Source organism: Acanthamoeba castellanii (genome assembly GCF_000313135.1).
Source record: "Acanthamoeba castellanii str. Neff unplaced genomic scaffold scf7180000084772, whole genome shotgun sequence".
Taxonomy (NCBI): Eukaryota; Discosea; order Longamoebia; family Acanthamoebidae; genus Acanthamoeba; species Acanthamoeba castellanii.
In genome coordinates this window covers 66,892-88,614 of record NW_004457676.1, presented here as the reverse complement: position 1 = coordinate 88,614, position 21,723 = coordinate 66,892, and the positions used below count along the sequence as shown (strand labels likewise).

Below are 21,723 nucleotides of genomic sequence, written 5' to 3'. Positions count from 1 at the left end.
CACATAAAGAGCATCGACCACCGACCATCAACCGCGACCCACACGAGCTAGGGTAGTAGTGGTACATGTTCAAAAACGGCCAAGTGTGGCCAGTCCGCCACCCTGGGAGAGGTGGGCGCAGCGGAGTACATGAGAGTAGATGTCCATCCTGTCGGTGCCGATGAGGGTCAGCAGCTGGTCGCGTCGGTCCTCCCTGATCTGCCACTTGTCGGTATGGTAGAGGTGCCTCTTCTTCGCCTTCTTGAACAGGTCCCTCTCCTTCTTTGCCTCGTTTTCTTCTACGCTTTTGTTCTTGTTCTTCTTCTTCCCCTTTGTCCCTCCGCCGCAGAAGAAGTAGGCGATCGCACTCTTCTTGAAGCGCTTGAACACCCGCTCCGCCTCGTCGGGCGTCAGCATCACCCGCGACGGCCGCCCCTCCCGGCCGCCCACCAGCGGCGTGTTGTTGACGATCGGCTGGGCCACCACGAGCAGCGGCACGAGCCGCTCTTCGCTGAAGCCCTCCACGTTCATGAAGGTGAAGGCCAGCAAGTCTTCGGCCCACGGCCACAGATCGGCCGCCAGCCCGTGTAGGACCACCCCCCTGGTCTGCTGGGACAACTCGTCGACGGTCGCGGGCGGCTGGTGGTTGTGGGTTTCATCTTCATGATGATCGGGAGGGTGGCGGGGTTGGTGGAGGAAGTGGAGCCATACGAGCATCACCAGCTCCTCGCCCACCCCCTCGAAGCTCTCCACGTCGTCCAGGTGCCGCCCGATGACCTCTGCGCTCAGCCCCACCAGCCGGTCCACCCTCCTGCGCCGCCGTAGCGCGCTGTATCGTCCCTGCACCCGCCGCTCCTCCTCGGCCCACCGGGGCAGCAGCTCAGCCCCATCCTCTCCTCTCCTCTCCATCAACAAGTTTCGTTGCCGATCATTCAATAAGTGAACGGCAAAACCCCAGCTTGTCTTCTTCGCAGAAAGACGTTGGGGACTCCCATCTTTCCTCCTCTTAGTTGCGCGCAGGAGCAGGGGTGGGTCGATCGTTGACGGTCTACAGGGAGTCTGGCTCCTCGTACTCCCAGGGTTCAAGTCCTTGACGCCCCTATTTCTCTGTTTTCTGAAAAGACAAGAAGCGACCAAAGCTCATGGCGTCGTGGCGCTTGCTGGTGGTGCTGGTCACCGTAGGTCTGCCTCTGGTGTGTTTGGCGCGGTACCAACCGACCTGGGGCTCCCTCGACGCCCGCCCCTTACCCTCCTGGTACACATGCTCTCTTGCACACAACCCTGCTTCATTCCGTTCTTCTTCACATGTGGTGCCCATACGCCTCTGTTCTGCTGCTCCTCGCTACTCCAGGTACGACGACTCCAAGTTTGGCATCTTCATCCACTGGGGCGTGTTCAGCGTGCCCAGCTACTCGTGCGGTGGCGTGGCTGCCGAGTGGTACTGGTGCGTGGCCCTCCTCCCTGTCCTTAGTATTTGTTCCTTTTATTTCTGCCTCTCACGAGGTGTGCTGTGACCCCACAACTTACGGCGGAAGGTGCTCAGGAATGGACTGGAGACGGGCGCCGGCAACGGGTGCATCCAGGAGTTCCACAACAAGACGTACGGCCCTAACTTTAAGTACGCCGGTACGTGCTGGGTGGTGGGAACTTGTGGTTTCAGTTTCGACCTTGGCTGGAGCAGCTGGTCTGATGGGTGACCGGTCCACGCACAGACTTTGCGAAGGGGTTCAGTGCTGAGCTCTTCGACGCGGCCAGGTGGGCCAACCTCTTCAAGAAGAGCGGCGCCAAGTATGTGGTGCTCACCAGCAAGGTGCATTTCCTTCCGTCAGTCCATCGCACCTGGACTCCCCAGTTGGTTCCTTTTGTTGTTCTCATGCCTCAAACCGGTGCGCGGTGCAGCACCACGAGGGCTTCACCAATTGGCCGTCGCCTCAATCCTGGAACTGGAACAGCGCCGATGTCGGTACGTGTCACTGCATTCCTTTGCGATTCCTCGTGCGGTCGACCGGCCGCTGACGGTCATTTGTTGCTTGAGTGCTTGCGCAGGTCCCGGCCAGGACAACGTCGGCCTCGTGACTGAGGCCGTGAGGGCAGGCGGCCTGCGAATGGGGCTCTACCACAGGTAACTGCGGCACTTTGGAGGGAACACTGGACGCTGTCTAACGCAGCGTCTGCGGCACAGCCTTTTTGAGTGGTTCAATCCCCTCTATGTGACGGACAGGAGCAACAACGGCAGCACCACGGTCTACGTGGATACCATCCTACAGCCCCAGCTGCACGACATCGTAAACCGTTACAAGCCCGAAATCGTACGCACCGCACTCAACCCAACCCTACCACTACTTCTACGGTCCTTGGTCTGAACTTGATGCTTCATCGGCTCGCGTTCAAGATCTGGGCCGATGGCGACTGGGAGATGTACGACACCTATTGGAAGTCGAAGGAGTTCCTGGCATGGCTCTACAACGACAGCCCGGTCCGCGACACGGTGGTGACCAACGACAGATGGGGCAAGGACGACAGCTGCAAGCACGGTGGCTACTGGACCTGCACGGATCGCTACAACCCGGGCGTGCTGCAGGAGCACAAGTGGGAGAACTGCTTCACCATCGACTCCCGCACCTGGTACTGACTGCACACCAACCCTCACGCAGCGGACTGGACTTGAAGCGAAGCGAAGGTGTCTCTCATCAGTTTCTCACACACACACACACACACACACACACACACACACACACACACACACACACACACACACACACACAGGGGCTATGCGCGCAATGGAGGCATAGGCGACTACCAGACCATCGACCAGCTCTTGCAGGAGCTGATCTCCACCGTCGCCTGCAACGGAAACTTCCTGCTCAACGTGGGTCCCACCAGGTTTGCTCCCCTTGCCCTCTTGTGTGAGCTTGTATGGGCTTCGTACTGACCCGACGCAAATGCAACGCGCACTCGAAGTGACGGAATCATCACGCCGGTCTACGAGGAGCGCCTACTGCAGATCGGGACCTGGCTGGACTTCAACGGCGAGGCCATCTACGCGACCAAGCCGTGGAGGTCACAGAACGATACGGCCTCCTCGGTCTGGTACACGGCGCCCAAGTGGTCGAACAGCACGGCCTACGCCATCTTCTACGCGTGGCCCGCGGAGAGCGTACTGCGCCTGACCCAGGTCGTGCCGCAGTCGCCCAACATGGTAGCCCAGTTGCTGGGCTACCGTGGCAACCTCGCGTGGAAGCTGAACGGCAACACCCTCGCCATCGTCCTGCCCGAAATCGCCCATCTGCCTCCGCTCCTTCAGGTCCAGACCGCCTTTACCATCAAGCTGGTCGGCGTACAGTGATCTTGCCGCGGCTTTTTTTAAAATAAATATTGTACAGAAAAAGATAAGAGCACAAAGAGAAAAGAATTATTATTTATTAGAAATTGTAAATGTATTTCTTATTTAAATTGTGTCCCAATTAATTTACTGTGCGACAACAGCAACAAAGAAGGTTAGTTACGTGACGACGAGAGGTGGTCACCTTGATTCGCAAGAGGAGAAAAACATTCATTGATGGAGATGGAGCCTCCTTCGTCAACGAAGGGGATGGTGGAGCAGCGACGTCGGCGTTTCGAAGACGTGCTCGCGCCGTCGGGGTCAGTGACCACCGTCTTCCCCCCCTTCTCCCTCGGCCGCCAGAGCGTGCGGGCCGGCGGCGGCACCGTACGCGCCACCACCACCAAGCCCAGTACCCCGCAGCGGCCCACCGCGGCCACGCAGGCGGCGTTCGAGGTGGTGGTGGAGGTGTGCCACGAGTACTACTGCCGCGCGGTGGCGGACTACGCAGCGCGGGCCGAGGGCGAGCTGTCGCTCCGGCGGGGCGACGTGCTGCAGGTGGTGCGGCTCGGGCCGGGCGACTGGTGCGAGGGCCACATCCTCACCGGCAGCTGCCGCCGTGGCCGCTTCCCGCGCCACCGCGTCGAACGCATCCCCAATCCCTCCTCCACTTCATCATCGTCATCGCCAGCATCGCCATCGCCATCGTCCTCGCCGTCCACTTCCACTTCCACTTCGCCGTCGTCGTCGCCGAAGCGGACGCCGCCGCCACCGCCGCCGTCGACGCGCAAGGGCGTGCTGCTGGCCCAGCGCTCAGGGTCCGCGGTGGCGCCGCGCGGTCGAGGGTCTGCGCTGCAGCCGCGGCCGTTGCCGGCACCGCCGCAGCGGCACAGCGTGGTGACGTCGGTGCTGGCCCAGTGCCAGCAGCTGGTGAGCGGGTGCCTCGAGCTTAAGGAGGCGGCGGTGGCGTGGACAGGCGCGGCCGTGGGCGTGGGCTTTTCGGCTGAAGAGTGGCAGAAGAAGGGCGACAGGCTGACGAAGGACGCCGGCGAGCTGCGAAAGAAGGCGCAGGAGCTCAAGAAGCAGTCGTCGGCCAACAAGTACGGCACGGAGGAGCAGCTCAAGAAGGACATGCGCCTGTACCTCCAGCACAAGAAGTCCCTCGCCAACTTCAAAAACTTCACCGAGGGTGCAGCGTTCTCTTCGCTCTTCGCTCTTCGCTCTTCGTCCTTCGCTTTTCGCTCTTTCTGCACTTGGTGTGCTGATTCTCCACCACGAATATCAGATTTGACGTCGCTTGTGGAGCGCTCGGTGAAGACATCGATCGTGACTCTGGCCAGGGACAGCCCACCCAGCGCCAAGGAGATAGACGGTGGGTTGTCGTCGTCGTCGTTGGCCACGAGTGTGCGACGACCACAGCTGACATCTTCTTCGCATTTCGTTAAACACAGAATTGGACGGGCACTTCGCCGCTGTGGCGGAGTCGGTGAAGGAACTTGTGATGACCGTGCAGTCGTGGAACCTCAACGTCAAGAACCAGCGCCAACTGGAGAAGAACAGCTCCCCCGCGCTCTCCTACGGCAGCCTCTGCGCCAAGGCACACGCGATGGGGTCTCAGCTGCCAGGTAAGCTTACAGCTTCACACTACCACCACACATCAACGCGGCAGGTGCAGTGGGTTGTGACTGACTCCGAAGATCACTAGGCCTGGCCCGCACTGGCGACAAGCACGAGTTCATCCGAACGGCCAAGGACATGCTCAACACTCTCGACAGCATCAGCGAGTACTCTGCAACGGCCGGCCTGGTTCACGTATGTGGTGCCACCACCTTGAACGAGGAAAAGAAGTGCTTTGGCGATTATATATTTATCATTTTTTAACTCGCATTCGGTTCATTCCACAGGAGGGCGTGGAGCTCAAGCGTCTCTCGCACCAACTCCTCTCAGTCACGCAGGCTGACATCGGCAAGCAGGACTCGGCCGTGAATGCGCATATCGACAAAATGCGGGCGCTGATCGATGCCAGCATCCTCGTGTTCGTAGACTCGCTCTCCTCCGCGCTCAACGCTAGCCCGGCTACGCCTTCGGCGTCGTCTGCCGACCTGGACTCGCACTGGGCGCAGCGAAGCGGCCCCGTGTCCCCGCGCGGCGCGCTCAGTGGTGAGGTCGGCATCACGCGTGATCGGTCGTTCTCGTCGCCGCCGACGTTGACCGAGAGTACGGGCGCGGAGCGCGAGAAGCAGGAAAAGATGCGCATGAACGTGATCAACGAGATTCTTTCGACCGAGACTGTGTACTGCACCCAGCTCAAGATGGTGCTCGCCGACGTACGGTCATCATTCTTCGCACACGCGCACACACCACCGCACGCACTATCGCCCACACGGGCTAGCCATGCTTACGTGTGGAGTAATGGATTGCGCGTGTGTGACAGTTCATAGAGCCATTGCGGAAGGCCAGGTGGGGACAGGAGCTGCTCGACTCCGACCGCCTGCTGGCCAAGCAATTCGAGAGCTGGGCCAACCTGGTCGATCTATCCAAGGAATTCCTGTACGGCGCCCGCATTGGTCACGGACCTCAGTGGTCGTGGGCTCTGACCCTGGGGACCCTGCAGGGCTGACCTCAACGGGCGGATGGCGCAATGGTCCGGCGACACTCAGTCCCAGAAGGTGGGCGACCTCTTCCAACGCATCCTGCCCAAGCTGAAGCAGGTACCAGGACGCTTCTTTTCGTTTTTGTTGGCGGAGGAAGTGACGACACGAACAACACAACACGGGGCCGCAGGAGTACCAACGCTACATCACCGACTACGACATGATGCGCGAGCGAATCAAACTGCTGCGCGCTCAGCACGTTGACTTTTCAGTACGGCCCCTGGACCTCGCGCACACAGAGCGCAGGAGAGATTGACCACACGACAAATCATCTCATTCCGTGCAGGCCCACGTGCTCAGATTCTGCGCTGCGGCCGGTGGCGCCGATATGGGATTCCACCTGATCCTGCCCATCCAGCGCATCCCACGATACGAGGTGGGAATCACCTCTCCATCGATGAAGCTGATGGCGTGACTGACGATCGCTTGCTGACGCACTCTCTTTTTCCGCGGGCACAAGATGCTGCTCTCGACGCTCACCAAGCACACGCCATCGAACCACTCGGACTACCGGGAGCTTGTCACCACGCTGGACAAGATCAAAGAGTTGCTCAACTTCCTCGACGAGACCAAGCGACGCGAGGACAACAAGCGCAAAATCCAGCACGTCATGGCGCACCTCTCCACCCCCAAACACAAGCTTCCACGAGTACGCCCTCACCCCCTTCAGTTCTGTGGACACACAAAACACACTTCACACACCACACACAGCACACACGACGTCACCGCCTCATATTGCGCGTGTGTTGTGTGTAAACCAGATTTTGGATGAGGAGCACATGAAGGGTCGGGTCTTCCTGCGGGAGGGCCTGTTGTACGATACCTACGGCAAGAAGAGGAAGGAGTGCTACGTGTTCATGTTCGACGAGTTCCTCATCAAGACCTCGCTCAAGAACACCCACCGGCTCACAACCAACCTCACCCGACTGGGGCTCAGCCAAAAGCCCGCGGAGCAGAAGCCGCCTCAGTACGAGTACAAGGACATCATCCCGTTCTCCAAAGTCTTCGTCTCGTCGCCATCCCTCGAAGAAGGTAACACACACACCACACACACCACACACACACCACACACGACGTCATTCTGACGGACCTAAAACGTTTGTAGAAGCTGAGGAGGGGCTCAACGTTACGTTCAAGCTCATCGAACGCAATCCCGCGCCGGACACGCCACCCTGCGTGCAGACGTTCACCTGTTCGTCGGAGAACGAGCGCAAGTCGTGGATGAAGGACATCAGCGAGGCCATCAACCTCAGCGCCGTCATGATGCAGGTCCACTCCACCTCCATGATCGTGCGGCGAAAATGAAAAATGTAATTCTTGCGGACATCGGCTTTCGCGCCAAAATGTTCAACAGCCAGAAGAGCGCGGAAAAGTTGTCATTTTGTTTTAAATTAATCTTGAATCGACGAGGAGCAAAATGAAGAGGAGGCGTGACGAAGATGCCGAGGTGACGACCGCCTCCGCCACGGTTCTAGAGGCGCAGCAGCAAAAGAAACGGCAAAGATCTGAAGTAGAGGAGACGCATCGACCAACAGCGGACGCGAAGCTGGACATGCATTCGAAGGTTCCTCTCGGCATGTCGGCAGATGCTGTGTCCAGCGGAGGCACACTTACCACCTGGCGGCTCGCCGAGTCGCGCCACAAAGGTTGGGGATTGCGATCAATTTTCTCTCAATTAGACCTGTGCTGATAAATCATCTCGCCCACCACACTGTGCACATCCCTCCATAACCACCGTTCCATGCGAGGTGTATGCCGCTTGAAGATTAATCTTCTCGTACGTCCCCCAGGTCGCTACTCGGTGCTCGTGTTCTACCCACTTGACTTCACCTTCGTGTGTCCCACCGAGCTCATCGGCTTCAGCGACCGCCTCGATGACTTCGACGCGGTGCCACTTCCTTCTTGCCCTTACCGTCAGGCCTGCCACACCACGCACGCGCCTCACACTGCACTGCCAACACAGATCAAGTGCGACGTGGTGGGCGTCTCGGTAGACTCCAAGTACACGCACCTGGCGTGGCTGCGCACGCCCCGCAATGCTGGCGGCCTCGCACCCGTGGGCGACCACCAGAAGCCCTTCGTCTTGCCGCTCGTCAGCGATCTCACTCACGCCCTCTCCAAGAGCTTCGGCGTCTTTGATGAGGAGTGCGGGCACTCGAAGCGTGCGGTGGTGATTGTCTCCGACGCCGGCGTGGTGCGCGAGGTGCTGGTCAATGACGACGCCGTCGGGCGGAGCGTGGACGAGGTGCTGCGGCTGGTGCAGGCCCTCCAGTACGCCGACGCCCACGACGGCGAGGCCTGTCCCGTCAACTGGACACCCGGTACCCTACCTAGCGCACCGCTTTTCCCCTCTCATGCCTTCTTTCTTACCCCCTCCCCCCTTCATCAGGCAACGCGACCATCAAAGCGGACCCCGTCGGGAGCAAGGAGTACTTCAACACGGACATGGACCAATAAAGCCATCAACATGTTGATTTGTTTTGTTTGTTTATTCTCACACCCAGCAGGCATAGCAACGACTCGCGGCTCCAGGTCTCCCGTAGCTGCAGGCGTCCCCCACAGGGGGCTGATAAGTGCTTAGCCTACTTGGAGGTGGTCTTCTTGCTGGGCCACAGGCTGCGGACGAGGGCCAGCACGGCGCCGAACACGATGGTGTGGGCCACGATCGCTCGGGTCGAGGTTTGGCCTGTGCGCACTCAGTCAGAAGTAGGCTCTAGCGAAGGAGAAAGAGGAAGGGGGAGGGTACCAGAGAGCCAGAAGCCGCGAGACTCGGCGGGGAGGGTGAGGAGGAGACCGGGAGAGAGGATGCCGAAGAGGAGGGTGGGCACCACGAGGTTGCGGTTGAAGATGGGTTCCTCAGAGTCGTCGTAGTTCATCTACGCAAGGCGTGGGGAAAAAAACAAAGTATATCCAGTGAGCTGCCTGTCCTCTTCAGCAACTCTCCTTGCGAGGGGTACCTTGAAGTGGGTGATGTGTTGTGCTGGTAGTGCTGTGTTGTGTAAAAGCAGAACGAAGGCTGAACGTAGCCTTTTGTTGGCTCACCGCCGCTGGCGTGGGCTTACATGTCCACACTTGTTTCGCACGGCATTCTGGCGAAATTCAAATGAACCCAGTGGCTGAGTGCGGAGCCAACCAGCAGCGAAAATGATCATCTTACCATGGAAGGAGTACTACGGCCCAGAAAGGGGCTGAACCGGTGTGTAGGAGGAGCTTCTGCAGCTCACCAGTCTGATGAATGTAAAAATATATACAAATGGCTTGTTTTCGTCCCACTTCGCTACTTCCCCTTCACTCTTGGGCCACATCACTCGGTGGTTGCGTCATCTGAATGGGTTGGGCGTCAGTGAGATGAGTGGAGCTCGTGCAAAGAGAGAGAGAGAGAAGAGAAGCGTACCGACGCCAGGCTCTTGTTGGCCGCCGTAAAGAGCTCCACGCACCGCTGCAGCCTCTTCTTGGCATCGTCGTCACTGCTGTTCTTGTCGACCTCTTGCTTGGCCTGCTCGCTGGGGTCAACCGCGGAGGAGTTCATCGCCTTCTCCGTGTCACCGCTTCCCACCTCCGCATCGCCCTGCCCCTCCTTGGCCTTCTGTTGCTCGTCTTCCGTCGCCGGTCGGCTGCTGCTGCCCTCTTCCTCCGCCGCCGTCACCTGCATCGTCACGCCGACCCGCTCTCGGGTGGCCTTCTGCTGAGCCACGAGCATGCGCGCCGCGTCGAGGGACGTCCTCGAGAGCTGACACAGCACCTCGACCGTCGTCTGGACCTCGTCCGGCGATCCCTTGCCGTTGATGTTCTTCACCGCCTGCAGCTCGTGCAAAATGCTGTTGATGCAGTCGACGTACACCCGATAGTGCTGATCGGCCCGCACGCACGCGTACAAATTCACGTGAATGTGAGGTTGGTTGGCCCAACCAAGAACGTGAAGACTCGGGCCACAAGAAAGGGCCCTACGTACGTCGTCGTGTTGGGGCGCGGCGACCTTGTCCTTAAGGGCATTCAAGCTGCGCTCATACTTCTCTCGCATCTCCCGCTCGCGCCCGCTCTGGTCGTTCTGCGCCGAGGCCGCCTCGGGAATCGGCTTCGTGGTCGATTCCTCGTCTCGGCTTCTCCCCATGGCGGCTGACCGGGGCGATTCTATGGTTGTGGCCGCCCGAGCGCGCGGCGAGTTGGGGCCGCCACCGAGCCGCGGAGAGGGCTGGTCCTCGCGGTGGAGCGGAATGCCGGGGAAGGGCGAGCTCTCGCTGGCGCCCACTGCCAACCGCTTGATCGCGTTGGAGGTCGAGCCCGACCTAAAGAAGATGCGGCTGCTGGACCGCTTCTCGAAAGTGGGCTTCACCTCGGCGCTGAGCGTATTGGAGGAGGAGCTGCTGCTGCTGCTATCGGTGACGATGGCCTCCTTTTCCTTCTCCTTTCCGCTTTGGCTCTCGGCGCCGTCCTGTTTCTCCTTGCCGCCCTGCTTCTCGTCCCAGCGCCGCTGCAGCATGCGCTCGATGACCTCTGCGCTTGCCGCGGGGGATGATTCGGGGTCCAAGGGCGGCTCCTCACTGTTTGTGGCGTGGCGTGAGCGCTGTCATCTCTACGAGAAGAAGGGAAGGCCCAAGGGTTCTGGTGTGGTGAGAAGGAAGCGATACCTCACGAGTTTCTGTAAGACCTCCCAGTCGGTCACGATCTGTGTGATGTCGCCCGCATAGGCTGGAGAGCAGAGCAAACGAAAACAAGAAAAGAACATCTATGAGCGGGTCGTCACTTGTATGAAGGGCACTTACACCACCAAACACTTTGAAAGAGGTGGCGCACCTATCTGGGTCTCGGTGGCCGTGATGATAACGCGGTAGCCCCAGCTGACATCACCTGAAGACCACCACGACTTGCCGACTGCTCGTTGGGGGAGGGGGAAATCAGAAACGTGAATCGGATCAAATGGAGCCGAGAAGTGTACCAATTTTGCATTCTTGGAGGGCGAGATGGGTGTCCTGCTTGATTGTGACCCATTGCAGCTTGCTACCCGCCGCAATTGTTGGTTTACACAGCGGCATCTACTTGCTCCAAGAAATTAAAACTCTTTGCCGATTGTTCAGATGGCGCGCTTCTGTGATTTGCTTGCCTCGTGTCCCTCGCGAGAAAATAGGGTACTGTGTCTTGCGGATACAGAGCAGAGAGTTGATGGTGTCGGATAGGTGATGGTGAAGACGCGTATGAAGGCGAGCACACCACCGGAGGCTGCAGCGTTCTCTCGTGCGGTGTGGCGTGTGTGGGCTGGTTCGCGTCTTCTCTTCGGAAATTTCGCGTTCTGCAGTTGTGCGTCGTCGGTTCGACAGCTGCCCCTTTCTGTTGTGGTTGGTCGCGCCAAGGTCCACTTGGGGATATGGTATCGACCCAATACCACCCATCTGACCACCCACCAATCGAGGGATCGACCAGACTGGATCACAGCTCACACGCCAGCGACCCCGCCCTTGCTCATCCTCTCAGCACCGGAACACCGCTGCCTGTTCAATATAACGCTTCGACCAACCGCGACACAAAGGAAGAAGAGAACAAAAGGAAGCTCCGCCGCCACTTTGCCCTCCGGAAAGTGGGGCGGACAATTCAGTGCCGGCTGCACCACCCCCACACATCGCCTCACGGTCGTGCATTGCTGCTCCTGCTGCCACCACCGTCCTGTTGGAGGTGCCGGTCGTTGTTTACATCATCAGTGAGAAACCGAGCAAAGAGGGCTTCAGCAGCATCATGCAGAAGAGGGAGGCGGCAGCGGCGGAGGACGACGCGCCGACGGTGAAGAAGACGAAGCTGTTGCTGGGGCTGAAGGATGAGGTGATCAAGCTCAAGCTGACGGTGAGCGAGGAGCAGGCCGAACGCGAAAAGATCAGCGAATGGCTCAAGACCACCCTCCGCCCCTCGCTCCAGCGCATGAACACCAACGTCTCCTCCAAGTTTGAGGAGCTCGAGGCCGAACTCGCCCAGGAGGTCGCCAATCGCTCCAAAATCAACGAATGGCTCAAGTGCGCCCCCCCCCTTCTCCTTCCAATAATATCCAATAAATACGAGTAATGGAAATTAATATTTACTAGTTGTTCATAGTTTAGAAAATACTAAAAATTTAAATTTATTTATTTTATCATTATTGCAGGGTGAAGCTGGGTCCTGAGCTGGAGGAGGTCGAGCTGCTGGTGGTGAAGAAGCTGCTGGTGGAGCGCGAGCAGTGGGAGCGCGAGAAGCGGGACCAGCAGCGGGAGGAGCTCGCCCAGCTGGAGCGCACGTGGACCAAGAAGTTCGATGACGAGCGCGACAAGCTCCGCGAGACCATCGCCGCCTCCGTCTCGGCCGCCTCCGCCTCCGTCGCCGCCGCCGCCGCCACCGGCAACAGCGCCACCACCAGCGGCAAGGTGGTCAAGGAGGGGCTGGGCCGCGACGAGGTGGAGGACATTGTGCGCCGCAAGGTGGCCGACGTGCGGTACGAGGCCCTGCAGGAGTCGCTCAAGCGCGAGGAGGAGGTCAAGCGCGGCCTCGAGGAGCGCTGGCGGAAGGACCTCGTGGCCAAGGACGACGAGTGGCGCCGCCGGCAGGACGAGTGGGAGCGGCGCGTCGAGGAGGAGCGCCGGCGGTGGCAGGAGATGACCCACGCCCTCCTCCAGCAGCAGGTCCAGGCCGCCGCGGCCGTCGCCCCAGCGGCTGCGCCTGCCGTCGTGTCGGCCACGCCCGTCAAGGCGGCTGGCAGGGCCGGCGAGGTGGGAGAGTGGCTGCGCAGCTGCGGGTGCGAGCGCTACGCCGATGACTTTGTGGTCAACGGCTACGACTCGCTCCTGGTGGTCCAGCAGCTGGATTCGGCCGATCTCGACACCATCGGCGTCACGCTCCCCGGTCACCGGAAGGGTACCTTGTTTTCTTCCACTCTTTCTCCCTCAAATTCGACCCACCCCCCGCGCGCATGAAACTGACCCAACTCGCTTGACGCGGTTGGTGCACCACCGTGCAGTGCTTCTCGCGGCTGTGTCCAAGCTGAGCGGACACTCGGTCGCGCCCACCGCATCATCGGCGCCCAACGGTTCCGCGGTCGCGGCGTCGTCGACGCCGGTCAAGTCCCCGCAGCGTGCCAGGCGCACCGAGGACAAGGGCGACATCTTCGCCGAGAAGAGCCCCGCTTCCCCGGCTTCGACTTCGGCGACCTCGCCCAGCCGCAAGTCGGTCGACGCCCCGACTGCTGCCGCTGCGGTCACCCCGCCCGCGGCCTCTTCGCCGGCGCCCAAGGAGGACTCGTCGTCGTTCTCGATCTTCTCGCCGCTGAAGAGCCTGCTGGGCATCAGCGAAGAGGAGGAGCGCGCCAAGGAGCTCGAACGCAAGCGCCGGGAGGAGGCCGCGGCGAGGGCGCGCGGTCGAGGCCGTGGCGGCCGTCGCCCTGCCACCACCACGCCCACGCCCGCTCCCGCTGGATCCCAGGCCACGAGCCGCGACGCGGAAGCCGCCCAGAAGGCCAAGGCCGAGGCCGAGTCCGAGGCGGCCCGCAAGCGCGAAGCCGAGGCGAAGGAGCGCGAGGAGCGCGAGAAGTGGATCGCCGAGGACAAGGCCCGCGACGAGCGGGAGAGGCGTGAGCGCGAGGAGCGCGACAGGATCGAGCGCGAGGAGAGGGAGAAGCGCGAGCGCGAGGAGCGCGACAGGATCGAGCGCGAGGAACGCGAGAAGCGCGAGCGGGAGGACAAGGAGAGGCGCGAGCGCGAGGAGAGGGAGAGGGAGGAGAGGGAGAAGCGCGAGAGGCTGGCCAGCGAGGAGCGGGAGAGGCGGGCGCGCGAGGAGGACGAACTGCGCGCGAGGCAGGACAGAGAGAAGGAGGAGAGGGAGCGGAAGGAGAAGGAGCACCGGGAGCGCTTCGAGAGGGAGCGACGGGAGCAGCGGGAGAAGGAGCAGCGCAAGCGCGAGGAACGCGAGAGGCGCGAGCAGGAGGAGCGCGACGAGGCCGAACGCGAGCAGCGGAAGGCCCGCGAGGCGCAGGAGCAGGAGGAGCGCGACTACCAGCTCCTCAAGGCCCGCTTCGAAGAGGAGGAGCGCGAGAGGCTCGAAGAGGAGGCCCGCCAGAAGGAGCGCGAGGAAACCGAAAAGCCGCCGGCCGCCGCTGCTGCGGCGCCAGCAGGCGGAAGGGGAAGGGGCAGAGGAGGCCGTGGCCCGCTGCCGCAGGTGCGCGGACGCGGCAGAGGCGGCCAACGCCAGGCGAGAGCGACCCACGACGATCAGCAGCAGCAGCGAGAGAAGGAAGAGCGCGAGCGCAAGGAGAAGGAGAAGCGCGAGGCCGAGGAGAGGCAGAGGAAGGAGCAGCAGCAGCAGCAAGAGGAGGAGCGGAAGCGCAAGGAGGCCGAGGCGAGGCAGAGACAGCAGCGGGAGGCGAAGGAGCGCGCGGACCGCGAGGAGCGGGAGAGGAAGGAGCGCGAGGAGAGGGAGCGCAAGAAGAAAAAGGAGGAAGAAGAGGCCGCCAAGCAAAAGGCCGCGCAACAAGAGACCAAGGCGCGAGACAGCGTGGGCAAGCTCAACCTGCACCGCTTCGCGTTCCTCGACGCCGAATCGCCCGACGAGCTCTTCGCCGAGGTCGCGCCGCCCAAGGAGGAGGCCAGCGAGTCCGGCGCCAAGAGCCGACGGCAGGCGAGGCCCGCCAGCAGCGCCGGCGCCGCTCCGATCGCGACAGCCAAGGACGAGGCGCCGGCGGCCGCCAAGGCCGATCGCGGCAAGCTGAGCCAGGAGCGATTCGCGTTCCTCGGCGGCGAGGCCGAGAAGGAGGCCGACGCCGGCGAGTCCGTCGTCGGCGAGACCGCGGGGTCGAAGGGCATTCTCAAGGAGCGGCCCCGAAGCCAGTCCGGCGGCAAGCGCGTCTCCTTCTACGCCGGTGACAAGGGCGGCGATGATGGTGGTGGTGACGACGACGAGGAGGAGGACGAGGCGGCGGCGGCGGTGAAGCAGGTAGAGAAGCAGAAGAGGGAGGAGGAGGAGAGGAGGGAGCGCGAGATGAAGGAGAAGCAGGAGAAGGAGCGGAGGGACAAGGAGCGACGTGACAAGCTGCGCGAGGAGCGGGTGGCCAAGGCCACCGGCGGCGAGGGCGTCGGCTCGGTCGCCGGCGAGAAGAAGGGCGGGAGCGTGCGCATCAACAATGAGAAGTGCGCAGCGTGCTCCAAGACCGTCTACTTCAGCGAGCGTCTGTCGGCCGAAGGCGTCATCTTCCACGTCGCGTGCTTCAGGGTACGCCGCGCTCCGGGCACCCTCCCCTTTTCTTTTTGTGTTGTGTCGATTTGCTCACCGGGCGTGGTGTGTGTTGCAGTGCAATCATTGTAACGGTAAGCTGAAGCTGGGCAGCTATGCCTCCCTTGAGGGCAAGTACTTCTGCAAGCCGCACTTCAAGCAGCTGTTCAAGGCCAAGGGCAACTACTCGGGTACGAGACAATGACAGTTGGCTCTTCTTCACGCGAAAGCCTTTCGTCGTCGTCACCACTGCTGCTTACGCTCTCCCTCCTCGGTGCAGAGGGCTTCGGCAAGGAGAAGCCCACGGCCAAGTGGCTCTCGCGCTCGACCTCGGAGAAGAGCCTGGACCGCGGCTCGTACGCGTTCGACGATGAAGATGACGAGCGAGCAGAGGAGCAGAAGAGGGACGCCCAGCCGGAGGCCAAGCCCGTCGCGCAGCCGAGAAAGCCCGCGCAGTCGGCCCAGACCGAGCCCGCGCAGCCCAAGCCACAACAGCAGACTGGCGGCGGTAAGCCGCCGGTGAAGAAGAGCGTGCTGGCGCGCTACGCGCACGTCACCGGCGCTGCCGAGGGCGAAGGCAACGCCAACGGCGACGAAGCGCCCAAGAAGGCCGGTCCCGCTGCTGCATCGGGTCCGAGCGACTACAGCGTGGACGAGGAGGTGTCGAAGCTGTGCGACATCGCCGAGCGGCTGGTGGGCGGGCCGCGTGGCCTGTTCAAGTTCCGGGACATTTTCTACGACGACGAGGCCGAGTCCGCCTTCGAGTCGCTCGTGGGCACCCTCCTCGCCGCCCGCAAGCGCAAGATCCTCGTCTTCGACTCGCCCATGCTGCTCCAGGGCGTGCACGACGACCTCGATATCGTCTTCACCGGCCGACCTGGTGGTCACTGAACGAGCAGCGTTGTTTTGGTCAGAACGACTTCTTTCATCTTGTAGTAGTTTATTTATTCTCAATCACTCTTAGCCTCACCTCTGCTTCGCGGACGGCGCCACCGCTCTCCGTCACCTTCACGGGAAAGGTGAGCAGCCACTGCACTGGTGGGAGAAAGAGGAGGAAGGGGGGGGACCTGTCGTTGGTGGCCCTGACCAGGTGGCCCACTCTGCACATGTGGCTGTCAAAGCACACGCCCACCATGATGATGGCTGTTGGCCTGATACTTGGCTGTGATGTGGTAGCCCCTGTGCTTGATCTTCTTCAGCGCCTTGTGTGGATCTTGAGCTCACAGAGAAAGACCTGTGTGGTGTTGGGGAGTGGGACACACAGCCTTTTGGCCATAATGTGAAGCTGAAAGCACAGGCTTACCCAGAGTACATCAGGACCCTGGTGGCCAGGGCTAAAAGGTCAAACAAGAGGACAGGGAGTTCATGCTTGAGCAAGTGTGGTGCATTCCTTTGCCACAGGCCATCAAACGGTCAAGGCTGGAACCGCCCACCGCTGAGAGGCCACTCTCTGACTTGCGCGCATCTTGCTTTGTTTTGTGTTTTGCTGTACCCTTTCTGGTTTGCACAAAAATCCACTTCCGGGAAAGGGCGCCTTTTGTTGCGGGCGGTGATGATCAGAGCCCAAAGTGAAGTGTACACGCAAGACCAAAGTGGTCGGATGGGTGCATGCGGAACTCCTGTTCTTCGAGGGGCTCACTACCACTGGCATCCGTCGGCGAGGCAGGCTGTGGTGCACCCTTGTGCTGTGCCTTGGCGCTGGTGCCTTCCTTCTTCTTGGCAACAACCACACAACGCGTCCCCTTTGACTCTTCTCCAGCGCTGTAGTGCTGCAGGCCCAACTAGAGGGGGACATGGTGAGCTGTAGGTATCGATATCGTGCAACATTAGATCGCCGGGAGTACCCTAGAAGCAATACGGTGCACCAGCATCCTCTGGAAGTTGTTGAGCGTGGGCGGAAACTCGAGCACCTCGCGAGCGTCGTCACATGCAAACGTGGTGATGAGGTCTTCTGTCTCCTCGGGGCTGAGCGCTGATTCATCCACAGTGTCTGGCCCTAGAGTGAGGAAGGTGCGTTCAGTTGCGAGTCGCTTGGCCGAAACTGAGATGAAACCAGCATCGCGAACACTTCAAGCCAGGGGGGCCTACGCTTCGGCCTGCGCTTCTCTTTCCACACGATGGGCTCAGTGGCGATCATATCGATGCTCACTGGGTGCCAGAATCGGCCCTCGCTGGCGATAGAGATGCTTAGCATGACGACGGGAGTTGTGTGATTGGGGTGGAGTTGTTGGGGTGGAGTTGTTGTACCCAGGGCTGCGGATGAGTATTCGATCAAACCTCCTGCCTTTTTGGCTCTGGCTGACGAGCGCTGCAGCCAGGTTGGTGCTCGGGTTGAAGGTGAAGCCCTCCTCGTCTAAAGGAAGCGCGTCAGGGAAAAACAAGCATTCGAATGGTGGTGAAATTGACGCGCACCTGGGCGCAGAGCGAGCCAGGCATCCACAAAGTCATCAGGAATGAGCTTGCTCTCCTCCTTGTCGTCGGAGAAGTTGAAGTCGCCCATCACGATCGAGTCCATCACGCACGCTCTGTCGGTCGCGGTGTTCTCTCCGCGCATCGCACTCACAATCGTATTGATCTGACCCGCCCTCCTGCTCCCTGCTCCCTCTGACTTCTCGCTGCATGCCCAGCCCCCAGCCAGCTATCAGTGAACACGATGCGGGGGGGGGTTGATTGTGTGGGCGGAGAACTAGGCACCTGCTGAGGTGGACGACGGGAACGCACAGGGGTCGCTCGTTGATGATGAATTCGCCGCACACGAGGCGCTTGTAGTTTGAGAAGGCGTAGACGCTGGCCTGGAAGGGCAGCTTCGACAAGAGCAACTGGCCCGACGGGTAGACCGTGCTTTGCAGATCCCTGCCGTTCACGCCTTCAGGTCAGATGGATATGTGCGAATCAAACTGACAGTCGCAAAGGACTACGATCGAAGTACTTCTTCGTCGCCTTGGTCTTGGCCAACGCCAAGTCGTTCTCGGAGACATAATAGCGCTCCTTGACCCATTCCTCCTCCAGCATGTAGCTCAGGAACGGAGGCGTCACCTCCTGCGCGGCGAAGGCGAAGCGGAGGTGAGTGGTGCCGAAGCCCGCCTTGGTTTCACTTAGAGAGGGGCTGTACCTGCAGCCCGATGATGTCGGCGTCGAGCTCCCGCAGCATGTCGAGTGCGTAGGGCGTTCGCTTGTGGGTGTGAATGAGATCCGTGAGTCCGTGGTAGAGGTCGAACAGCACGTTGAAGCTCACCACCACCAACCGGTCCGTCTGCACCGTCTCGGCGGCGACCGCATCGGGCGGGGCCTCCTTCCACTGCTCGGCCCTCTTGTCGTAGCGGTAGACCGGGGTGGGCAGGCCCAACGCCGGCTGGAAGCGCGCCTTGCTTTCCCTGGGGAGAGCGGGTCAAGCCACTGTGCGACTTCTGCGCAGAGCTGGACCCGTGGCGTACCTCCGCTTGAGCAGCTCATGGATGAGGATGGAGCGGGGGTGCCAGCCAGACGGGACGGCGGCTCCCTGGGCCTTGAACAGCTGGTACCAGTGCGCCTTCCAGATATCGACGAACTCCTGTCGCTCCCGCGCCGACAGTTGGGCCACCACCCTGTTCACCTCTTCGCCGTCGATCTCTGCATCAAACGAGCTTCAACACACCACGGCAAGGACTAAGTGTCAGGCCATCAGCTGATTACATGCATTTCGCCGACATGTGAGCAGCGTGGCACGCGGGCAAGTACTGTATGCATACCACAGCCACTGCACATGCGGATCGTCGAGGTCGTCGGTGCCGAAGTGGGACCGAAGGAGCTCCCGATACTCGTCGGCCTGTTTGGCGGGCAGCGAGCCGGCACGCTTCTTCAGCGCCCCGGCGGCGCTGCGCACCCGCTTCCATCGCAGCCGTCGCGCGTCGGCCGCTTGCTTGCCCTCACCGGCACGTTCAACATCGGCCGCATCGGCGAAGGCTTGCGCCATGCGCGCCTCGAGCTTGCTTCGGTGGGCGGTGCACACCACATCGCAATCGGCGCACACACCGAACCACTGCTCACCTTCTCTATCATCATCGGCCTGTCCCGCCGGGTCGTCGGGCTGCTTCAAGGCTGCCCCAAAGAACGTGGACACCTGCAGCCACATTACAAATACAGAATATATGGTTTTGATGAATAAAAAATCATCAGGGTAAAGAAGCTTAAGCAGACTCACCACGCGCTGTTTGTGGATCGCTGGGGCATGGGCACAGATGGCGCACTGTGCACTGGCTTCCATCTTTTCGTTGTTAGTCTGGTGGTTGTGGCTTTGGCCACGAATACCGACAGCCTCATTTTCTCTGAATAATTTCTTTTCTTGCTTTGACACCGCAGAGATGGCAGCACAGTTAGAACTCGATCAGACCTTCTTCGTGGAGTTGCTGGGGAAGCTCATTGGCGAGACCTACCATTTGCAGAACCGGTGCGCTGATCCCCACTCGGCCTTGCGCATCTCACAGTTTTTAAATGTTGATTAAAATCAAAAATTAAATCAAATCGATCGGTGCAGGCCTCCGGACTTCATTCCGCAGGAGGACAAGGCGGGCCGGCATGTGCTGAGCGCGCTGGAGCCCTACCGCGTGGAAAACGGGGGCGTTCTGCGTATCAAGCACATTCACTACGCCGAGCACCGTACAGCACCCTCCTTGCTCCTTGCATCGCGCGGGCACACAACTGCCCTGCAGCTCTTGGTCCGGTCTCACTGTGCGTGTCGTGTGTCGTGTGTCGTGTGTCGTGTGTCGTGTGTCGTGTGTCGTGTGTCGTGTGTCGTGTGTCGTGTGTCGTGTGTCGTGTGTCGTGTGTCGTGTGTCGTGTGTCGTGCAGGAGGAAATATCATCATCGAGTACCCGGCGGCCAAGCCTGCGGTGGCCAAGGATGTGTCGTCGGTGGCCTTCGTGGGGTCGCACCTCGACGTGGTGTACGCCAACCCGGAGACCTGGGAGCGCGACCCGTTCAAGCTCACCGTGGAGGGCGACAAGCTCTACGGCCGCGGCTCCACCGACTGCCTGGGCCACTGCGCGCTCCTCACCGATCTCTTCAAGCAGTTGGCCGAGACGAAGCCACAGCTGAGCGTGAGCGTGTTCGGGGTGCTGATCGTCGACGAGGAATCGGGCGGTCGTCTGCCCATTGGTGTCGACGAGCTGATGAAGCACGGCGAGCTCGACGCCATGAAGAACGGCCCTCTGGTCTGGCTCGACTGTGCCGACGCCCAGCCCAACATCGGCAGCGGTTCGTCGCTCGCGTCTCTGTTCCTTCCCCCATCCATCCGTGGTACTGAATGCGTACTTGATGGCTGCAGGTGGTCTCTGCCAGTGGGAGCTGAAGGTGAAGGGCAAGCTTTGCCACAGCGGCTTCCCCAACAAGGGCGTCAACGCCCTGGAGATGGCCAGCGACCTCATCATCCAGGTCCAGAAGAAGTACCCGCACCGCACTTCCTGACACTGTGATTGTCCGTTCCCTGACCGTGTGTGTGTGTGTGTGTGTGTGTGTGTGTGTGTGTGTGTGGTGTGGCGTGTGCGGTGGTGAAGGTTCTACGAGCGGTTCCCTCCGCACGAGAGGGAGGAGGAGTACGGCTTCCCGTGCTCGTCGTCGCTCAAGCCCACGCAGATCGCGGTGCCGGAGAGCGGCATCAACCAGATCCCGGGCGAGTGCACGGTCAAGGGCGACATCCGGTTGATTCCCTTCTACTCCATTAAGGACGCAGTCAAGGTGGTCGACGACGCCGTGGCTCAGCTGCGCGAGGAGAGGTTCGAGTCGCTGCACCAGATGGCCCACCGGGGACCCGACGCCCGCTACGTGCTGAAGAAGCGCGAAGGCGACGACGAGCCCGCCGTCTTCGAGTGGAAGTGGCTGTGCGAACCCGTGCAGGGCATCGCCTGCCACCTGGACAGCCTCGGCTTCAAGTCCCTCGCCCAGGCCACCCAGGAGATCATCGGCGAGGTCAAGCCTCTCGCCGACACCGGTACGCGCACCCACACCCTCGGACCCTGCGCTGTTACTTACACACATGCGTGGAATTCCAGGCACGCTCCCTCTTGTGGCGGACCTCCAGGCAGGCGGCTTTGATGTGCAGGTGCGTACAATCCTCGCAATGTAGCACGCGTGTGTCGTGTGTCGTGTCATGTGATGTGTTGTCAGCCAGGGCATGGGTGTGTGTTAATGGCGCGGTTTTGCTGGTGCAGACCGTTGGTTACGGAGACGAGGAGGCCTACCACGCCGATAACGAGTTCGCCCTGCTGTCGAGCTTCGTGAAGGGCTTCAAGGTGCTCGCCCGGATCATCGACCTCGTCGACAGCCGGGCCTCGGCCCAGCCCCAGCAGTAGATTGAGTGTGCTCCCCCCACCCACAACCCCCCTCGTTCGTGTCCTTTCCCTGTGTTGTGGCAAAGCAGACGGACGAAAAAACGCCCGTGTACCGAAAAGGCAAATAATTCGAAATATGCGCTGCTTGGTGTGGACAAATCGGTCGTGATTGCCCTTTATGGGGGAGTCACACGCGAAGCGGCACGGTTGTGCGAAATGGCACGTAACACTCGGGTGCACACAAAGA

The 21,723-nt window shown here is 60.9% G+C and overlaps 10 protein-coding genes across 10 annotated transcripts; 6 read left to right on the top strand and 4 right to left on the bottom strand.

Annotated features, from left to right (window-relative positions):
* Window positions 1-69: 69 nt before the first annotated feature.
* On the bottom strand, window positions 70-888 carry ACA1_272670 (uncharacterized protein; the record flags this gene model as incomplete). Its single annotated transcript, XM_004353720.1, has 1 exon — window positions 70-888. The coding sequence occupies one exon, from the start codon at window positions 886-888 to the stop codon at window positions 70-72; it is 819 nt and encodes a 272-aa protein (XP_004353772.1).
* A 233-nt stretch (window positions 889-1,121) lies between these two features.
* On the top strand, window positions 1,122-3,325 carry ACA1_272660 (alpha-l-fucosidase family protein; the record flags this gene model as incomplete). The annotated part of the gene is made up of 10 exons (XM_004353719.1): window positions 1,122-1,186; window positions 1,331-1,423; window positions 1,523-1,605; window positions 1,692-1,789; window positions 1,879-1,942; window positions 2,026-2,101; window positions 2,162-2,288; window positions 2,372-2,604; window positions 2,746-2,862; window positions 2,941-3,325. The coding sequence occupies 10 exons, from the start codon at window positions 1,122-1,124 to the stop codon at window positions 3,323-3,325; spliced, it is 1,341 nt and encodes a 446-aa protein (XP_004353771.1).
* A 219-nt stretch (window positions 3,326-3,544) lies between these two features.
* Window positions 3,545-5,921, top strand: ACA1_272650 (uncharacterized protein; the record flags this gene model as incomplete). Its single annotated transcript, XM_004353718.1, has 9 exons — window positions 3,545-3,688; window positions 3,746-3,862; window positions 3,913-4,119; window positions 4,160-4,490; window positions 4,587-4,673; window positions 4,753-4,926; window positions 5,007-5,113; window positions 5,206-5,628; window positions 5,772-5,921. 9 exons carry the CDS (start codon window positions 3,545-3,547, stop codon window positions 5,919-5,921), a joined length of 1,740 nt encoding a protein of 579 aa, XP_004353770.1.
* Window positions 5,922-5,934: 13 nt separating this feature from the next.
* On the top strand, window positions 5,935-7,260 carry ACA1_272640 (PH domain containing protein; the record flags this gene model as incomplete). Its single annotated transcript, XM_004353717.1, has 6 exons — window positions 5,935-6,012; window positions 6,086-6,166; window positions 6,242-6,331; window positions 6,416-6,604; window positions 6,717-6,987; window positions 7,061-7,260. The coding sequence occupies 6 exons, from the start codon at window positions 5,935-5,937 to the stop codon at window positions 7,258-7,260; spliced, it is 909 nt and encodes a 302-aa protein (XP_004353769.1).
* Window positions 7,261-7,372: 112 nt separating this feature from the next.
* ACA1_272630 (peroxiredoxin family protein) lies at window positions 7,373-8,412 on the top strand (the record flags this gene model as incomplete). Its single annotated transcript, XM_004353716.1, has 4 exons — window positions 7,373-7,601; window positions 7,746-7,843; window positions 7,919-8,276; window positions 8,345-8,412. 4 exons carry the CDS (start codon window positions 7,373-7,375, stop codon window positions 8,410-8,412), a joined length of 753 nt encoding a protein of 250 aa, XP_004353768.1.
* A 125-nt stretch (window positions 8,413-8,537) lies between these two features.
* ACA1_272620 (uncharacterized protein) lies at window positions 8,538-8,831 on the bottom strand (the record flags this gene model as incomplete). The annotated part of the gene is made up of 2 exons (XM_004353715.1): window positions 8,538-8,641; window positions 8,702-8,831. 2 exons carry the CDS (start codon window positions 8,829-8,831, stop codon window positions 8,538-8,540), a joined length of 234 nt encoding a protein of 77 aa, XP_004353767.1.
* Window positions 8,832-9,243: 412 nt separating this feature from the next.
* On the bottom strand, window positions 9,244-10,988 carry ACA1_272610 (uncharacterized protein; the record flags this gene model as incomplete). The annotated part of the gene is made up of 6 exons (XM_004353714.1): window positions 9,244-9,279; window positions 9,350-9,805; window positions 9,908-10,496; window positions 10,584-10,644; window positions 10,750-10,827; window positions 10,892-10,988. The coding sequence occupies 6 exons, from the start codon at window positions 10,986-10,988 to the stop codon at window positions 9,244-9,246; spliced, it is 1,317 nt and encodes a 438-aa protein (XP_004353766.1).
* Window positions 10,989-11,682: 694 nt separating this feature from the next.
* On the top strand, window positions 11,683-16,062 carry ACA1_272600 (SAM domain (Sterile alpha motif) domain containing protein; the record flags this gene model as incomplete). The annotated part of the gene is made up of 5 exons (XM_004353713.1): window positions 11,683-11,954; window positions 12,083-12,825; window positions 12,929-15,171; window positions 15,251-15,362; window positions 15,452-16,062. The coding sequence occupies 5 exons, from the start codon at window positions 11,683-11,685 to the stop codon at window positions 16,060-16,062; spliced, it is 3,981 nt and encodes a 1,326-aa protein (XP_004353765.1).
* Window positions 16,063-16,727: 665 nt separating this feature from the next.
* On the bottom strand, window positions 16,728-19,414 carry ACA1_272590 (R3H domain containing protein; the record flags this gene model as incomplete). The annotated part of the gene is made up of 11 exons (XM_004353712.1): window positions 16,728-16,940; window positions 17,016-17,212; window positions 17,260-17,342; window positions 17,419-17,524; window positions 17,584-17,786; window positions 17,866-18,037; window positions 18,087-18,210; window positions 18,284-18,545; window positions 18,606-18,780; window positions 18,889-19,270; window positions 19,352-19,414. 11 exons carry the CDS (start codon window positions 19,412-19,414, stop codon window positions 16,728-16,730), a joined length of 1,980 nt encoding a protein of 659 aa, XP_004353764.1.
* Window positions 19,415-19,511: 97 nt separating this feature from the next.
* Window positions 19,512-21,497, top strand: ACA1_272580 (acetylornithine deacetylase; the record flags this gene model as incomplete). Its single annotated transcript, XM_004353711.1, has 7 exons — window positions 19,512-19,597; window positions 19,685-19,806; window positions 19,999-20,403; window positions 20,474-20,591; window positions 20,703-21,136; window positions 21,198-21,247; window positions 21,357-21,497. 7 exons carry the CDS (start codon window positions 19,512-19,514, stop codon window positions 21,495-21,497), a joined length of 1,356 nt encoding a protein of 451 aa, XP_004353763.1.
* Window positions 21,498-21,723: the final 226 nt, after the last annotated feature.